Source organism: Salmo trutta, chromosome 5 (genome assembly GCF_901001165.1).
Source record: "Salmo trutta chromosome 5, fSalTru1.1, whole genome shotgun sequence".
Classification (NCBI taxonomy): domain Eukaryota; kingdom Metazoa; phylum Chordata; class Actinopteri; order Salmoniformes; family Salmonidae; genus Salmo; species Salmo trutta.
The window spans coordinates 5,035,109-5,053,711 of record NC_042961.1 but is presented as its reverse complement, the minus strand read 5'-3'; the positions used below and the strand labels follow the sequence as shown (position 1 = coordinate 5,053,711).

Sequence of the window (18,603 nt, the reverse complement as noted above, 5' to 3'; positions counted from 1 at the left end):
CCTGTATTATATACAGTGGCCTCCTAGGTTATAGCTGTGTAGGCCTAATACAAATATAATATTGTATGCTGCATAGGCTTATCGTTGCTGATATTGCAACGAGTACTATTTAGTGGTCAAATGTTTAGCCTATTCCTATCGGACATTAGGCTGCTGGCTTCCAGAGCGCTCGCTGTCAGAACCGCGGGGCTGCGCGTTGACAGATGACGGGGGCGCGCTTCAACGTCGGAAAATGTGACACACCGTCCATGCAGGAGGTAAGACAGCTAGCTGTTCGTTCAAAACACTGCCTTTTCGTAACTTGAGTGTCAGGGACAGTGTCAGGGTGATATTGTTGCCAAATGTTGTTTTAAAAGGCTTGCACGACGTTCAGCTAAATGTATGCTCAGTTTCACAAAAACTTTAATGTCCTCAATGATGGCATAAGACTGAATGAGAATAACAGTCGGTTTATAGTGAAAATAAATTCACCACACAGCTGTCAGGTACAGAGCTTTGCTATTCCATTTATTTATTGGAAATAAGTAGGCACTCCTCTCTGTCTCATGTGGAAGAAAGGCTGTTTCTTCAGACTATCCCTCTGTAGGGTTATGGTGTGTGTGTGTGTGTGTGTGTGTGTGTGTGTGTGTGTGTGTGTGTGACACAGGGAAATGACTGATTAAGACTATTTTAGGGATCTGGGGCACAGGATGTTGGCTGTGAATATTAGTCCTTCCTCTATCTCTTTCCCCCCCTCTGTCTTTCTGTCTCTCTGTGCTCATATGATGGAATACAGCAACCCAATTTTACAGTCCTGATAGTTGTTTTACAGTCCTGACAGTTGTTTTACAGTGCTGTTAGTTGTTCAGAAAGCTTGTGAACAATGATAGCATAAATATATAACATAAATTGTAGTGCTTGATTGAAGGACTCCCAAAGAGCAAAAATAAATGTGGTCTGTCAAAGTATAACCTGGCAAACGAACCTAAACTGCAGCAGATTACCCCTTGTATATACCAGCTAGAAGCTATATGGTATTGTTGAGGTCTATATTAACATTGTGCTCATGTGATGAGCTGCTAGATTAACCTAGATGTCACTGCAGTGATGAATCCATTAGGCAGGATTAGGCGGCTGCCTACGGTGGCAGATAGACGAGGGCGGCATTTTCTGAGCTAAACTGACCAAGACACACCTCCAACAACAACACATAAAACCTCACATAATTCTGACCCCCTAAAATGCCAATTTCTCTCAACCAGTGGCCTATGGGCTTTTTAGGTGAGCGCTGATGCGGCCCTGTGATAAACAATGCACACTTTGTCAACGGCAGGGGCGCAAAATATTTATCTTGTCCATTCCCAGCGCACCTCTCCAGGGTGCTGTTGGAGAGACTCATTGCTGGAGCGCTCCAACAACGTTCTGTCAAAGCAATCATCAAACATAAATGATGTAGTAGATATAGGATATCGTAGAAACAGTATGTGGCCTTTTCTGTAGCCTGCAGGCTGGAGATAAAATGTATAACAATGTAATGAGACGGACACTTTTTACATCATGCAGGATTCTCCGATCTATAACCTAACCAAATACAGTGCATTCAGAAAGTATTCAGACCCCTAGAATAGTGACCATCGGGTTCTTGGTCACATCCCTTAACAAGGTCCTTCTCCCCAGATTGCTCAGTTTGTCCGGAAGGCCAGCTCTAGGAAGAATCTTGGTGGCTCCAAACTTCTTCCATTTAAGAATGTTTGAGGCCACTGTGTTCTTGGGGGCCTTCAGTGCTGCAGAAATGTGTTGGTACCCTTCCCCAAGATCTGTGCCTCGACACAATACTGTCTCTGAGCTCTACGGACAATTCCTTCAACTGTTGGACCGTATATAGACAGGTGTGTGCCTTTCCAACTCCTGTCCAATCAATTGAATTTACCACAGGTGGACTCCAATCAAGTTGTAGAAACATCTCAAGGATTATCAATGCAAACAGGATGCACCTGAGCCCAATTTCGAGTCTCATAGCAAAGGGTCTGAATACTTAAGGTATTTCTGTTATTTATTTTCAATACATTTGCAAAAATGTAAAAAAACCTGTTTTTGCTTTGTCATTACGGGTATTGTGTAAATTGATGAGGAGAAAGAAATATTTGATCAATTTTAGAATAAGGCTGTAACGTAACAAAATCATAGACTATGATTGGTTCAGATTTGATGATGAACCTGATTTAAACATCCAGAAAAAAATAATTTTTCAATGTCCGGAAAAGACGCCTTTTCAACGTCCTGGAAAATGTGTATTTTAAACATACGTAAAATAAATGTTTTTACCTTTTATTAAGAACCTAAATTGAACCTTTTCAACGTCATTTTGCTCACTGGGAGTTTTTTTTGGGGGGGCGGGGGTCTTGCCTAGGGCAGGCAAGGAATGGCCCTGGATGAATCAGTACTAAGTAATCTCAGAGCCCAAAACCAAGTCTTAAAAGCCTGACAAGCTACTCGATCTGTCATGGGAGAACTGTACAGTGCCTTGCAAAAGTATTCATCCCCCTTGGCGTTTTTCCTATTTTGTTGCATTACAACCTGTAATTTAAATGGATTTTTATTTGGATTTACATACACAAAATAGTCCAAATTGGTGAGGTGAAATGAAAAAATAACTTGTTTCTAAAAAATAAAAAAACGAAAAGTGGTTTGTGCATATGTATTCACCCCCTTCGCTATGAAGCCCCTAAATGAGATTTGGTGCAACCAATTACTACCTTCAGAAGTCACATAATTAGTTAAATAAAGTCCACATGTGTGCAATCTAAGTGTCACATGATCTGTCACATGATCTCAGAATATATACACCTGTTCTGAAAGGCCCCAGAGTCTGCAACACCACTAAGCAAGGGGCACCACCAAGTAAGCGACACCAGGAAAGCCAAGGAGCTCTTCAAACAGGTCAGGGAAAAGTTGTGGAGAAGTACAGATCAGGGTTGGGTTATAAAAAAATATCAGAAACTTTTAACATCCCACAGAGCACCATTAAATCCATTATAAAAAAATGGAAAGAATATGGCACCACCACATACCTGCCAAGAGAGGGCCACCAACCAAAAGTAATGGATCAGGCAAGGAGGGCATTAATCAGACAGGCAACAAAGAGACCGAAGATAACCCCGAAAGAGCTGCAAAGCTCCACTGTAACGGTCGTCGTACGTAATGGACCAAGGCGCAGCGGGTTGAGTGCTCATATTTATTTTATTACGAACACCACATGAAAACAACAAGACGAAAAAATGAACGACAGCTAACAGTTCTACAGGCTAAACATAGCAGTGCACGAATACAACTTCCCACAAAGGGACAGGTAAAAACAGGCTACCTAAGTATGACTCTCAATCAGCAACAACGATGTACAGCTGTTCCTGATTGAGAGCCATACCAGGCCAACACAAAGAAATACACAACATAGATAGAACCTAGAATACGACACATAGAACATAACCCAAAAACACCGGAATACTCAAACCAAACACCCCTCTACATAAACACACACCCCGAACCACATAAAACAAATACCCCCCTGCCACGTCCTGACCAAACTACAATAACAAATGACCCCTTTACTGGTCAGAATGTGACATCCACAGCAGAGATTGGAGTATCTGTCCATAGGACCACTTTAAGCAGTACATTCCACAGAGCTGGGCTTTACGGAAGAGTGGCCAGAAAAAAGCCATTGCTTAAAGAAAAAAATAAGCAAACGCGTTTGGTGTTCGCCAAAAGGCATGTGGGAGACTCCCCAAACATATGGAGGAAGGTACTCTGGTCAGATGAGACTAAAATTGAGCTTTTTGGCCATCAAGGAAAACTCTATGTCTGGTGCAAACACAACACCTCTCATCACCCCGAGAGCATCATCCTGCATCATGCTGTGGGGATGTTTTTCATCGGCAGGGACTGGGAAACTGGTCAGAATTGAAGGAATGATAGATGGCGCTAAATACAGGGAAATTCTTGAGGGAAACCTGTTTCAGTCTTCCAGAGATTTGGGACTATGTCACGTCCTGACCATAGTAAGTTGTGATTTTCTATGGTAGAGTAGGTCAGGGCGTGACAGGGGGTGTTTGTCTGTTTTTGTATTTCTATGTTCAGTTTCTAGTTTTGTATTTCTATGTTGGTTTTTGTTTGGCATGACCTCCAATTAGAGGCAGCCGGTTGTCGTTGTCTCTAATTGGAGGTCATATTTAAGTTGATGTTTGTCCCACCTGTTTTTGTGGGTGATTATCTTTTGAGTAGTGTGTTTTCCTCTCTGCGTCACGGTTTGTTGTTTTTGTATTTTCAAGTATTTGGTGTTTTGCAACGTTTCACAATAAATATAAGTATGTGGAACCACAACCATGCTGCGTGTTGGTCCGATCATTTCGACAGCCGTGACAGACTGGGACGGAGGTTCACCTTCCAGCAGGACAATGACCCTGAGCATACTGCTAAAGCAACACTCGAGTGGTTTAAGGGGAAACATTTAAATGTCTTGGATTGGCCTAGTCAAAGCCCGGACCTCAACTCAATTGAGAATCTGTGGTATGACTTAAAGATTGTGGTACACCAGCGGAACCCATCCAACTTCAAGGAGCTGTAGCAGTTTTGCCTTGAAGAATGGGCAACAATCCCAGTGGCTAGATGTGTCAAGCTTATAGAGACATACCCCATGAGACTTGCAGCTGTAATTGCTGCAAAAGTTGGCTATACAAACTATGTACTTTGGGGGGGTGAATAGTTATGCATGCTCAAGTTGTCCGTTTTTTTGTCTTATTATTTGTTTGTTTCACAAAAAAAATATTTTGCATCTTCAAAGTGGTAGATATTTTGTGTAAATCAAATTATACAAACCCCCCAAAAATCAATTTTAATTACAGGTTGTAAGGCAACAAAATAGGAAAAATGCCAAGGGGGAGAATACTTTCGCAAGCCACTGTAACTAATCTCTGCAACCTGAACTAAATCAGCTGCTCGATTTTAAAATGTTAATGTTAAGGCTAACTGTCTGTCTCTGTTATCAGATGATGTGAACTCTGACCTCTGGCGGTTGGTGTACTGATGATGACGAAGCTAACCGTACTAAACTGTTGACCCATCCTTCTGCCTCTGAACAGGTCCAAGCACCACCATGCCTCAGGTACACAGACTTGTTATACTACAATATATTCTACATTATACTTCATAATATATAGATACTTTATCATGATGAGTTGCTAGGTTACAAACTTAATGCTGGCTATTGTACAATATGACAAGAGTCATATCTGCCTTTCTCTCGCTTTCTCTCTCTGTCTTCCTCCCCTTTATCTTTCTATCTCCTCCATACAACTCTGACCCCTTCCCCTTCTCTCTCTCCAGCCAGGTAGCAGTGGGATGGAGCCTGTCTTTGGTGAGGCCTATGGGACCAACGGGTTATCTGTGACCTTAGAGCCATTCACCATCTCTCCTACAGGGGGCAGTACAGAGTCAGACAACGTAGGTACAGTGGAAAACATTTGTCACTTGTGTATGTCCCATGTCTGAATCAGTGGAGGCTGCTGAAGGGAGGCCAGGTCATATTAATGGCTGGAATGGAGTAAATGGAATGGCATCAAACACATGGAAACCATGGGTTTGATGTGTTTGATACCATTCCGCTCCAGCAATTACCACGAGCCCCAACTCCCCAATTAAGGTGACACCAACCTCCTGTGGTCTGACTCAGTCCCTGATTAGAGGGGATGGAAGAATGAAAACCATCAATGCTATTGACCTCTGGATCTGGAATTGAATACCACAGAAGTAAGACAGACTATGTGTTTGGTCTCTGTTGTAGTGTCCTAAGGGTGTGGTGGTGATGTTGGGGGCCCCAGCCCTGTCCCTGTGTCGAGGCCAGCAGCCTGGATGTGAGCTACTCAGTGATCTCTTGGAGGATGTGATCACTGATGACACACACACCTCCGAGCGTCGCTGGGACATCTCAGCCCTGGATGACATCACACACTACGCCAAAGGCAGCCCAGAGGGGGCACCACCGAGCTGCGAGAGCTCCTCCGTCTCACCTGAGGTATGAGTTACTCTTAACCACAGATTATCCAGATTAACATCCTCACTAACCTTCACCATTAGATCCTGGGAAGTCACTTCAGGTTCTGGAGATCTACAGGGTGTACAGCTGTTTTTTCCAGCCAAGCACTAACACAACTGAGGAAACTATTGATTAGTTGAGTCTGATGTGGGTCCATGGGCAGTCCTTAGGAACTCTGACCATGGTTTAGAGCAAACTTCTACCTACTCTGTTTTGATCTCCACAGGGAGGCAGAGAAGAACCATGGTTATCCCTGAGACCAGGGGGCAGGCAGCTGAGGAACCCCACAGACCTCACACCCTGTGTAGGGTTGGGGGCTGGACACCTCCTCCTGGCTGGTAGATATCCGGAGTCCTGGAGCCAAGAGGCTGGAGGGCGGGAGAGTGAAGCTAGGGAAGGGCTGCAGCAAGTGGGGCAGGAAGAGATGGTACATAACTACTCTCTACAGAGTGAGCCAGACACTGAGTCTAGTCAAGGAACAGACAGCGATATTGGAGAGGAAGAGGAGGAGAAGGAGGAAGATGGGAAAGGGGAAGAGGAGAAGGGGAGAGAAGCCATGGAGGAAGAGAATGGGAAGGAAAAGGAGGAGCTTCAGTCCCATAAGAGACAAAAGAAACGCCGGCATTACTGGGAATGTAGCCTCTTCAGTGAGGCAGACCTGGGGAGAGATGGAGAGAAAGATAGAGGGAAAGCCAAAGAGAGATATGAAGAAAGAGATGAAGATAAATATGAAGGGGATATAATCTGGGGCCCTAGCACCCTACCCACCACCTTGTGCCTGAAAGAGGTCGGGACCTCCACCAATGGTGAGACCTCAACCCCAAGCCATAAGACCCACTAATGTACAATAGAATAAGGAAAGGAAGATGTAAAACATTTTTACAGTGTATATGTTCTTAATTTTTATAAATGTATCAATACTCATTTGGTGGGTCACATACATACTAGGAAAGTGTTAATTTTAAAGGGATACTTTGAGATTTTGGCAATGAGGCCCTTTATCTACTTCCCCAGAGTCAGATGAACACAGATGATACCATTTTTATGTCTCTGTGTCCGATATGAAAGAAATTCGAGGTAGTTTCGCGAGCCAATGCTAACTAGAATTAGCGCACTGACTGGAAGTCTGAGTATCGACTAGCATAAATCTGATATCCACGACTTCATCTGACTCTGGGGAAGCAGATAAAAGGCCTCATTGCCAAAATCCCCAAGTATCCCTTTAACACCGTGGGTGTTAAAATTCAGAAGTAAAATTTGCTGCTTCAACCGCACCATCTCTCATTTCTATTGCCAAACACAAATACTTTGTTAGTGGAGTCTAAAGTATAGCTGCATTAGCTGCACGGTCAGTTGCGTCTCGAGTGCTTGGAAACATACAATTACATTTAGTCATTTAGCAGATGTTCTTATCCAGAGCGACTTACAGACTTACTTATGTAAAACCAACCACAAACTCCTGTGTGTTCCCCAGGTAAGCGAGGCCAGAGGAAGGCCCGTCGTACAGATGCCAGTGACCTGACCCCCAGCCCTGGGAAGCTACAGAGCTTGGGAGAGCAGCTCCATACACTCAGCTCTGCTCTGGAGGGCCTGACTCCTGTCAGTGACCTGCCTGTTACTGCCAGGGCCCCAACACGAAAGGAGAGGAACAAACTGGCCTCCAGGTACACGTACACACTAGGACACGGACACATACACACGACTTACCTGTCTAACTATAGAGGCATAATTCGCTAGTGGCTTTTCCACACTGCACTTTCAGAAGTACATTTGATTTGTACAGCAGGGTGTCCCAGATGGAAGTACCACTCAACAGAACTGTGCTGTGTTAAATTCAACCTGCGTCTAGCTAAGTGCTAGTGAGGTCGAGTGTCGACTGTCTCTCTCTCTCACTCTGTCTCTCACTCTCTGTCTCTCTCCCTGTCTCTCTCTATTTCCTTGTCTTTCTCTATCTCTCTCACTCTGTCTGTCTGTCTGTCTGTCTGTCTGTCTGTCTCTCTCTCACACTCTCTCGCTGTCTCTCTCTCGCTCACACTCTCTTCTCTCTGTCTCTCAATTCAACTTCAATTTAAGGGCTTTATTGGCATGGGAAACATATTTACATTGCCAAAGCAAATGAAATAGATAATAAAACATTGACTGGTAACATTACACTTACAAAAGTTCCAAAATAATAAATACATTTAAAATGTCATTACAGTGTTGTAATGATGTATAAATAGTTAAAGTACCTTAAGTGAAAATAAATAAACATAAATAGGTTGTATTTACAGTGGTTTTTGTTCTTTACTGGTTGCCCTTTTCTTGTGGCAACAGGTCACAAATCTTGCTGCTGTGATGGCACACAGTGGTATTTCACCCAATAGATATGGGAGTTTATCAACACTCCCATCTCTCTCTCTCGCTCTCTCTCTCTCTCTCTCTCTCTCGCCCTTTCTCTCCACAGAGCATGTCGGCTGAAGAAGAAAGCCCAGCATGAGGCCAACAAAATCAAACTGTGGGGTCTGAACCAGGAGTATGGTGAGTTATTTCTTCCGATTTATAATCAGTGACCCACCTAAAACTGCTGTTAGGGGTTCTGTTGGTGATCCACCAAGTAGAGAAAGATTGTGTTTCTAGCGAGGACCCTGTCTCAATCTAGCTGGTCCCTGATCTGTATATGCAGTCTTAGGACTTGATAATACAGAGCAATCAGATTTGGGACCACGCTATTCTCAAGATGTGACCTAATCAACCAGAAGCCACAGGGTCCTGACCACTGGAGGCTCCTCAGAGTAGGAAGGGGAGGGCAATGCTACTAAATTAATTTCTGAAAAGATAAAATGGTTCAACATTAAAAAAGCTATCCTTTTTAGATAAAACTATACTAAATATATTCACGTCACCAAATAACTGATTAAAACACACTGTTTTGCGATGAAAGTCTACAGTAGCCTCAACAGCACTCTGTAGGGTAGCACCATGCTGTAGCTGGAGGACAGCTATCTTCCATCCTCCTCTGGGTACATTGACTTCAATACAAAACCTAGGAGGCTCATGGTTCTCAGCTCCTTCCATAGACTTACACAGTAACTATGACGACTTCCGGAGGACGTCCTCCAACCTATCAGAGCTCTTGCAGTATGAACTGACATGTTGTCCATCCAATCAAAGGAACAAAGAATGAATCTAGTACTGAAGGCATAAGCTACAGCTAGCTAACACTGCAGTGCAGTGGTGAGTAGTTCACTCCAAGAGAGTTAAAGACAATAGATTGGATTGTGGCTTTACTTACACATTAGTTCTAGTTTGTTGACTATAATATTAATATGGTGACAACAATGTAGGCTTAGCGGTTAGCGTTATGGTATGAAGGTTTGGCTTGGAGAGGTTTTTGCGCTTGGTCATAGACAGCTGTTGTGTTATGCACTGAAGTCCACAAGCGAAGGAAAAATGTGAGAGGAGAGCGCGTAAATGGAAAAAGGGATTATACAGCGAGCATTAGCAATGATTCCGTATTTGTCGGCTATGAAAGTGAACTGTGTGTGCGGATGATCAGGGGTGTATTCATTCTGACAATTCTGTCTTAAACAGAAGCAAACGGAACGGGGAAGGACCTACCTGAATTTGTCCAATACAAACTCTTCTTTTAGTTGCAAAACATTCTGTTTTGACTAATGATTCCACCCCAGATCAGCTAGATGCAGGCAAGAGTGTGCAAGGCGGTACTGAATGTGTCACTGTCTGTCACCTTGATTATTCCAAAAAAATCCACCTCTCTAATCTTAAACGGCACCAACCGCCACTGGCTCTAACACACTGTTGTAGATAATGATCTCTTTCATACAATCCTTTTTCACACTTAACATGGCCTATGTGCTTTAAATATACATTTTTATGATTTAATTTATACTGAGACTTTCCAAGGGAATTTAGCCAGTATGCAGCCATTTTAGCTCATTCAGTCAATCCTTCATGTCTCTGGTGGTGTAATTCCTTCAGATGGCCTGCTGTGGGCAGTGCTGCAGGTAAAGGAGCTGATCCGCCAGAGAGTGGAGAGCAGAGAGGAAGACACAGAGAGAGGATGTCTGAGAGAGAGACTAGAGGACATTCTGAAGGAATCAGCTGGTGAGTAGTGAGTATGTAGTCTGTTTGGACAGTCATGAGACCCTGTGAGTGTGACTGTATTTTAATGTAAGTATGTTAATTGTATGGATGTGTGTTTGTGGGTATTTGCGCATGCGTGCATGTGTGTGCAGGGCCACGTGTAGCAGGACGAGGCAAAGCGTTTGTGGAGAGGATCTTGAAGAACCCTGCCGGGGAACAGAGCACCAGAGAGACTAAGGCAGAAGGAGGGTCATCAGACCCTAGCCACTAACCTCTTCTCCCCACCAGAGTCACTACTCTTCTTGCTTCACTTTGCACTTTCTAACATGGAGAGAAGGTAGGATAGGCAGGCAGGCAGGCAGGCAGGCAGGCAGGCAGGCAGGCAGGCAGGCAGGCAGGCAGGCAGGCAGGCAGGCAGACAGACAGACAGACAGACAGACAGAGAGCATCTGCTGTGTCTTGGCCTCTAGCTGTTACAGTATAGCTGATGAGTGTCTCAGAATATTAACGTGTGGCATGCTTGTGTAAGATTGTGTGCGTGTGAGGGAGGAAGTGTGCATAATTCCAGTGTATCTATTGCATTATGTACTATAGTATATACCATCGTGCCTTAAGGAGGACACTGTGTGCTGCTAGCTAGTCGTAGTTATACACTATCTATTATGGAAGAACAGGGAGAGGAGTGACAGTGAGTATGGTGCTTATAACAGTGGACATGATGACTAAGCTGTTTATCTTGACGTCCATTTTGAATCGTACTGTAAACCAAAAGTGCATAGATAAACAGACAGATAGGGGGAAGGACTTTGGCATCACGTGAATGTTGCACAGTGCTTCTCAAAGATGCTGAATGCTGCTTGCATGGTCATTTTATATGTCTCTGCATTCCTTACAAAGTAAATGATGTTCCTCTACAGATCCTCTTTAAAACTGATGTCATAATGTACTGTACTTCTCTACTGATGAACCTGTGTAGAGAGGATAAAAAAAAACTTCAACCAGGGAAACTCCCGTCCTCAGGAGGACCCTGTGTTTGCTGGTTTTATTTTCTTCCTGTAAATCAGTGACTGAACTGCTACCTGGGAAACCTGGACCCATGTTCACAAAGACGCTCGGCGTGCTGATCTAGGATCAGTAGATCATAATTAATAGGATTACATGGACAGGGGGAGACCTAATCCTAGATCAGCATTCCTTCCCTGAGACACTTTTTTAACATGGGCCCAGGCGTGTCTTCTCTCGTCAATGAGTGCCACAGTCCCACAGGGAGAAGAGAGAACAGCGGACACTGCTGCACCCCTGAGTACCAGAGTTGTCCATCCATGTCCTAAATCCACAGTACTGTAACTGTTAGAGAGATCCACATCAATGGTTTCAAATCTGATTCATACATTTCATATATCTGATGAATCTATCTGATTTTTCATCTGATTCATCTATTTAGGTCCATTGTGCTTTTTGTAGCCTGTGCCTTTGAATGTTCTTGGAGAGCAATATATTAATACGCACACCACCACATCTCTCTCTGCTTCTCTTTGTGCTACTGAGAATATAGAAAACACAACTCATTCAGAGATAACAAATACCCTCCCATACAAACCTGAACGTTTACTATTTTCTCATTTGCAAAATGGAAATGAGTACATCTGTCCTGAGGTGAGTTTTGAGAGGAAAGGTGTAGTGTGGCCATTCGGTCAGTATAGTCCCTATAATCCCAGGCCTGTATTCATAAAGCATCTTAAAATGCTGAACTAGGATCATTTTAGATCATGATGAATAAGATTACTTGGACAGGGAGGACCTGATCCTAGATCAGCTTTTATTTACATTTAAGTCAAGCTAGCTAGATGTGACACTCCTACTATAGGACTCTTTATGGATATGGACCCAGAGCTTTCCTTCACTCCAAGTCCTGTCATTGCACTTCACATACTTGAATGTAGGAGCACAGTAGTCTATTTACTTGAAAGATGGAGCACATTGAGAAATACAAGGTCCTGCTACAGTATGTTACTGTATTACTGACACTGCAGGGGTCATGAACTGCCCGGCCACAGATCTTGGCAATAATCCTCAATTGAATGGACGAGTGACCATATCTTCAATTAATCCCAAACAATAATGGAACTGCTCATGAAAGTATTATGTCTTAACATGCGTGCACAAACACACACATGAAAAGAAGTGATACAAAAAAATAACATGTCATATAGTTGATCATAACTAATAATTGAGAAGTTTGCACATTTATTGAATTTATAGATTTTGAAGAAGTACTGTATATCATGATCAAGGGAACAGATTTGTCTGGGAAATTAACATGTAAGGAGTTATAGGCCTTAACAGACCAGTTATAGGCCTTAACAGACCAGGCCTTAACAGACCAGTTATAGGCCTTAGCAGACCAGTTATAGGCCTTAGCAGACCAGGCCTTAGCAGACCAGTTATAGGCCTTAACAGACCAGTTATAGGCCTTAGCAGACCAGTTATAGACCTTAACAGACCAGGCCTTAGCAGACCAGTTATAGGCCTTAACAGACCAGGCCTTAGCAGACCAGTTATAGGCCTTAGCAGACCAGGCCTTAGCAGACCAGTTATAGGCCTTAACAGACCAGTTATAGGCCTCAGCAGACCAGTTATAGACCTTAACAGACCAGGCCTTAGCAGACCAGTTATAGGCCTTAACAGACCAGGCCTTAGCAGACCAGTTATAGGCCTTAGCAGACCAGTTATAGGCCTTAACAGACCAGGCCTTAGCAGACCAGTTATAGGCCTTAACAGACCAGTTATAGGCCTTAGCAGACCAGTTATAGGCCTCAGCAGACCAGTTATAGGCCTCAGCAGACCAGTTATAGGCCTTAGCAGACCAGTTATAGGCCTCAGCAGACCAGTTATAGGCCTTAGCAGACCAGTTATAGGCCTCAGCAGACCAGTTATAGGCCTCAGCAGACCAGTTATAGGCCTTAGCAGACCAGTTATAGGCCTCAGCAGACCAGTTATAGGCCTCAGCAGACCAGTTATAGGCCTCAGCAGACCAGTTATAGGCCTCAGCAGACCAGTTATAGGCCTCAGCAGACCAGTTATAGGCCTCAGCAGACCAGTTATAGGCCTTAGCAGACCAGTTATAGGCCTCAGCAGACCAGTTATAGGCCTTAGCAGACCAGTTATAGGCCTTAGCAGACCAGTTATAGGCCTTAACAGACCAGGCCTTAGCAGACCAGTTATAGGCCTCAGCAGACCAGTTATAGGCCTTAGCAGACCAGTTATAGGCCTCAGCAGACCAGTTATAGGCCTCAGCAGACCAGTTATAGGCCTTAGCAGACCAGTTATAGGCCTCAGCAGACCAGTTATAGGCCTCAGCAGACCAGTTATAGGCCTTAGCAGACCAGTTATAGGCCTCAGCAGACCAGTTATAGGCCTCAGCAGACCAGTTATAGGCCTTAGCAGACCAGTTATAGGCCTCAGCAGACCAGTTATAGGCCTCAGCAGACCAGTTATAGGCCTTAGCAGACCAGTTATAGGCCTCAGCAGACCAGTTATAGGCCTTAGCAGACCAGTTATAGGCCTCAGCAGACCAGTTATAGGCCTCAGCAGACCAGTTATAGGCCTTAGCAGACCAGTTATAGGCCTCAGCAGACCAGTTATAGGCCTCAGCAGACCAGTTATAGGCCTTAGCAGACCAGTTATAGGCCTCAGCAGACCAGTTATAGGCCTCAGCAGACCAGTTATAGACCTTAGCAGACCAGAGGCAGTTGTTCCAGAAAGCTGTGTATTGTCGAGTTATCTGCTAGAATACTTATTCCCAGTCTTACTTAAGCCTTAACCTATTCATCTGAGCTTGCAGTAGTTAACATGTAATAAGCCATTTGTAATGTGTTAACCCTTTATAAACATGTATGAAACATTTATTAGCTTTGGGGCTATGCATGAAAAAGAGAAACACAAAAAAAGTGTCATACAAATAGAAACATATTGTTTTGTTCCGTCTGTTCAGTCTGTTCAGTCTGTTCAGTCCGTTCAGTCCGTTCAGTCTGTTCAGTCTGTTCAGTCTGTTCAGTCCTTTCAGTCTTTTCAGTCCGTTCCGTCCGTTCAGTCCTTTCAGTCCGTTCAGTCCTTTCAGTCCGTTCAGTCTTTTCAGTCCGTTCAGTCCGTTCAGTCTTTTCAGTCCGTTCAGTCCGTTCAGTCCGTTCAGTCTTTTCAGTCTGTTTAAATGTATATTTTACTATCTTGAAGCTGCTGCTATGTCAATAAAAATCTATATTCTTAAAATGCCAAGTGTGAATTGATGAATTGATTCTATGATCAATGTGTGCTTCCATCTTAATTGAAATAATCAATGGGTGCGTCCATAAATAACAATTTTGTGTAAATGAGCTATTAGTCTGCACACACAGCAAAACTATACAGACAGACAGACACACAACTTACCTGTCTAACCAGACTCCTAGTTTTCTGTAAACCTGCACTTCTGAGTCGCCTGTTGAGGGTAAAGTGTAGCTCAATGCTGTAACATTCTGTTTTCAAGAGTTCAGCTCTGTTGGATCCACAACACAACTCTGGGATTTGGTTAGAGGTATTGAAATATCTTGAGATATCTTTGGTTAGAGAAATTGATATACCATGAAAATTTAAAACAAAAGCTTCTCCAAGTGCGGCTTAACTTTTGGGGGAGGTGCCAATTTAAGAGAGTAAGTTGTTAAAAGTGAAAGTAACTTTCAGAAGTTATTCCAGGATAGGGAGTGAAAATGGCTTAGAGATCTTGTTAACCAGAGGAGGACCTCTCCTTTCCTGTATGCTGCGGCATCTTTAAGAATCCTGCCCTACTGTCATGTAGCCACAGCTTCAGTAAGGCCTGTCTACAGGAATGCTGTTCTGAGAAAGTATCCCAGGAAGTCCAGTTTGTAGGAGATGTCCGATGTCTGAACCTCCATGTAACTTGGCTCTAATGAACCTGTGTGTGAGGCCTTTTGGGGCCCCTGAGAGGCGCAGTGGTCTAAGGCACTGCATCTCAGTGCTAGAGGTGTCACAACAGACACCCTGGTTTGATTCCAGGCTGTATCACAACCGGCCATGTTTGGGAGGCCCTTGGGTGGGGCACAATTGGCCCAGTGTCGTCGGGTTTTGGCCGGTGTAGGCCGTCATTGTAAATAAGAATTTGTTTTTAACTGGCTTGCCTTGTTAAATTTCCCCAAAAAATATAAATAATTATGCAGGAGCGAAGTCAGAGAGCTTCAGCGGGGTCTAAGGTGCTCTGCAGTGTACATTGTGAGAAACTCAAGCTCTTCTGTCTGAAGGATAAACAGCCTGTCTGCTTGGTGTGTCAGACCTCAAAGAAACATACATCTCATGACTGTGTCCCCATAGATGAGGCTGTACAGGATCATAAGGTAAGAGAAAGACAACCATTTGGAAATCTGTGATAGAGCAATGGTATAAACAATGAGATTTGAACTTTTTGATTGACTGAAAATCAGGCTGCAGTGATAGACTTGTGGTGTTCAGATGTTCACTCAAGTCTAGATATGGTGTCTTCAATGAGGTTCTGTTTCATTCCAGGAGGAACTCCAGAGATCTTTGGAGCTCTTACAGGAGAAGGTGAAGGTCTTTAATAAAGTTTACCTGTGATAAAACAGAAGAGCACATTAAGGTCAGTACTGTATATATTGTTCAGGGTTAATTGTTCAATTACATATGTTCTTGTTCTGTTCAGTATTAGATCCTGTTACTTTAGGAAAGATGTGGTGTCACGTGTCAGGATCTGCATGCATATTCACTAACAGTTTTCTGGTACAATAACAACCCTGTATGAACACTATGAGATATTAGACCTCTTCCTCCCAGTGCCTCCAGAGCCAAGCCCAGCACACAGACAAGCAGATTAACGAGGAGTTTGAGAAGCTTCACCAGTTTCTACGAGAGGAAGAGGAGACCAAGATAGCTGCATTAAAAGAGGAAGAGGAGGCCAAGATAGCTGCACTGAAGGAGGAAGTGGAGGCCAAGATAGCTCCACTGAAGGAGGAAGAGGAGCAGAAGAGTCAGTTGATGATGGAGAGATGAGCAGAGAGATATCATCCCTTTCAGACACAATCAGAGCCATTGAAGAGGACATCTTGTTCCTCCAGGTAAGAACTTCTCACTCTCTCTCCAATGTACAGGTAGATTGTAAAATCATTAAAATACTGACTATTATATAATTGATGGTATTATGACTAATCTACTATTCTGTTCCTCTTCAGAACTTCAAGGCCATGAAGAAAAGGTCAAATATCTGACTTTTGTCTCTCTCTTTTCTGTTCTGAGCCCAACCCCACAGCAGCACTGACTCCTGAATGTTCTTCCAGAGCCCAGTACACACTACCAGATCCACAGCTGGTCTCAGGAGCGCTGATAGACGAAGCCAATCACCTGGGAAACCTACAGTTCAGACTCTGGGAAAAGATGCAGGGGATTGTCAAAAACAATGAGTACTGGACAAGAGAGGATGTGGTTGAGAATAACAATAGATTATATAATTGAATTTAAAATAGATGGTTTAATACGTGTCTAATAAAAGAGTATTGTCTACATTACAATGTCTCTGTGTTCGTTTTGAAGCTCCTGTGATTCTGGACCCCAACAATGCAAATCCCATGCAAATCTGACCAGTGTGAGACATTCAGGCAAAAGGCAGCAGCTCCCTGACAACTCAGAGAGAATCATGAAGTATGCAAATATTCTGGGCTCTGAGGGTTCAGCTCAGGATAGCACAGCTGGGAGGTGGAGGTGGGGAACCATCCTGACCGGAACCTGGGCATGGCTAAAGAGTCTGTTGACAGGAAGGGGGAGCTGAAGGCATCACCAAATTATGGAATCTGGATTCTACCGCTGAAGAATGGTAAGTATACAGGACGACAAGATGAAACCCTCCCTCTGAAGCTGAGACCCCAGAGGATCAGAGTGCAGCTGGACTACGACAGTGGGAATGTGTCCTTCTACAACCCCAAACATATGACACATATCTACACTCCTAAAGACACATTTACAGAGAGGCTCCACCCATACGTCTCTATTTGATCACCTGGTAATTCCAACAACCCTGTAATACAGGTTTACCAATCAGAGGTGTCTCTGACAGTGATGTCATCTCAATGAGAAGAGTGTGTTTGTTTGTTTGAAATAATTCTGATTATTTAAAAATAATTTCTGTGCTTTATAGAAACTATAGAATAGAAACATTCAAACAATGTGAATTATTATAATATTCAGTATAGCTATAGCTTTTAAGAATCAGCTGTTTATAATAGTCAATATTTCCAGGGTATATCATACATGTAATGCTTACACAACATGTTTTGCTTTTAATACAAAATATGTTTAACCTATAAGTTACAACATATTTTTGTGACTAAAAACATCTCTATGAAATGAATCTAAGACTATGTGGGCCGAATAAGAGCTCTCTCTCTCTCTCTCTCTCTCTCTCTCTCTCTCTCTCTCTCTCTCTCTCTCTCTCTCTCTCTCTCTCTCTCTCTCTCTCTCTCTCTCTCTCTCTCTCTCTCAATTAAATGTCAATTTAATGGGCTTTATTGGCATGAGAAACATATGTTAACATTGCCAAAGCAAGGGAAATAGATATTATACAAAGTGAAATAAACAATAAAAATGTAAAGTAAACATTACACTCACACAAGTTCCAAAATAATAAAGACATTTCAAATGTCATATTATGTTTATATAAAGTGTTGTAACGATGTGCAAATAGTTAAAGTACAAAAGGGAAAAGAAATAAACATAAATATGGGTTGTATTTATAATGGTGTTTGTTCTTCACTGGTTGCCCTTTTCTTGTGGCAACAGGTCACCAGTCTTGCTGCTGTGATGGCACACTGTTTTTTTACCCAATTGATATGGGAGTTTATCAAAATCGGATTTGTTTTCGAATTCTTTGTGGGTCTGTGTAATCTGAGGGAAAAATGCGTCTCTAATATGGTCATACATTTGGCAGGAGGTTAGGAAGTGCAGCTCAGTTTCCACCTCCTTTTGTGGGCAGTGTGCACATAGCCTGTCTTCTCTTGAGAGTCAGGTCTGCCTACGACGGACTGTACATAGTCAAAGCTTTCCTTAATTTTGTGTCAGTCACAGTGGTCAGGTATTCTGCCACTGTTTACTCTCTGTTTAGGGCCAAATAGCATTCTATTTTGCTCAGTTGTTTTGTAAATTCTTTCCAATATGTCAAGTAATTATCTTTTTGTTTTCTCATGACTTGGTCGGGTCTAATTGTGTTGCTGTCCTGGGGCTGTGTGGGGTCAGTTTGTGTTTGTGAACAGAGCCCCAGGACCAGCTTGCTTAGGGGACTCTTCTTCAGGTTCATGTCTCTGTAGGTGATGGCTTTGTTATGGAAGGTTTGGGAATCGCTTCCTTTTAGGTGGTTGTAGAATTGAATGTCTCTTTTCTGAATTTTGATAATT

The 18,603-nt window shown here is 43.2% G+C and overlaps 1 protein-coding gene across 1 annotated transcript; it reads left to right on the top strand.

Annotated features, from left to right (window-relative positions):
• The first annotated feature begins 217 nt into the window (after positions 1 to 217).
• LOC115193540 (CREB3 regulatory factor) lies at positions 218 to 14,425 on the top strand. Its single transcript, XM_029752259.1, has 9 exons — positions 218 to 257; positions 5,118 to 5,140; positions 5,366 to 5,478; positions 5,819 to 6,049; positions 6,297 to 6,876; positions 7,545 to 7,734; positions 8,517 to 8,590; positions 10,052 to 10,177; positions 10,309 to 14,425. The coding sequence occupies exons 3-9, from the start codon at positions 5,377 to 5,379 to the stop codon at positions 10,425 to 10,427; spliced, it is 1,422 nt and encodes a 473-aa protein (XP_029608119.1). The 5' UTR covers positions 218 to 257; positions 5,118 to 5,140; positions 5,366 to 5,376; the 3' UTR covers positions 10,428 to 14,425.
• The last annotated feature ends 4,178 nt before the right edge of the window (positions 14,426 to 18,603 follow it).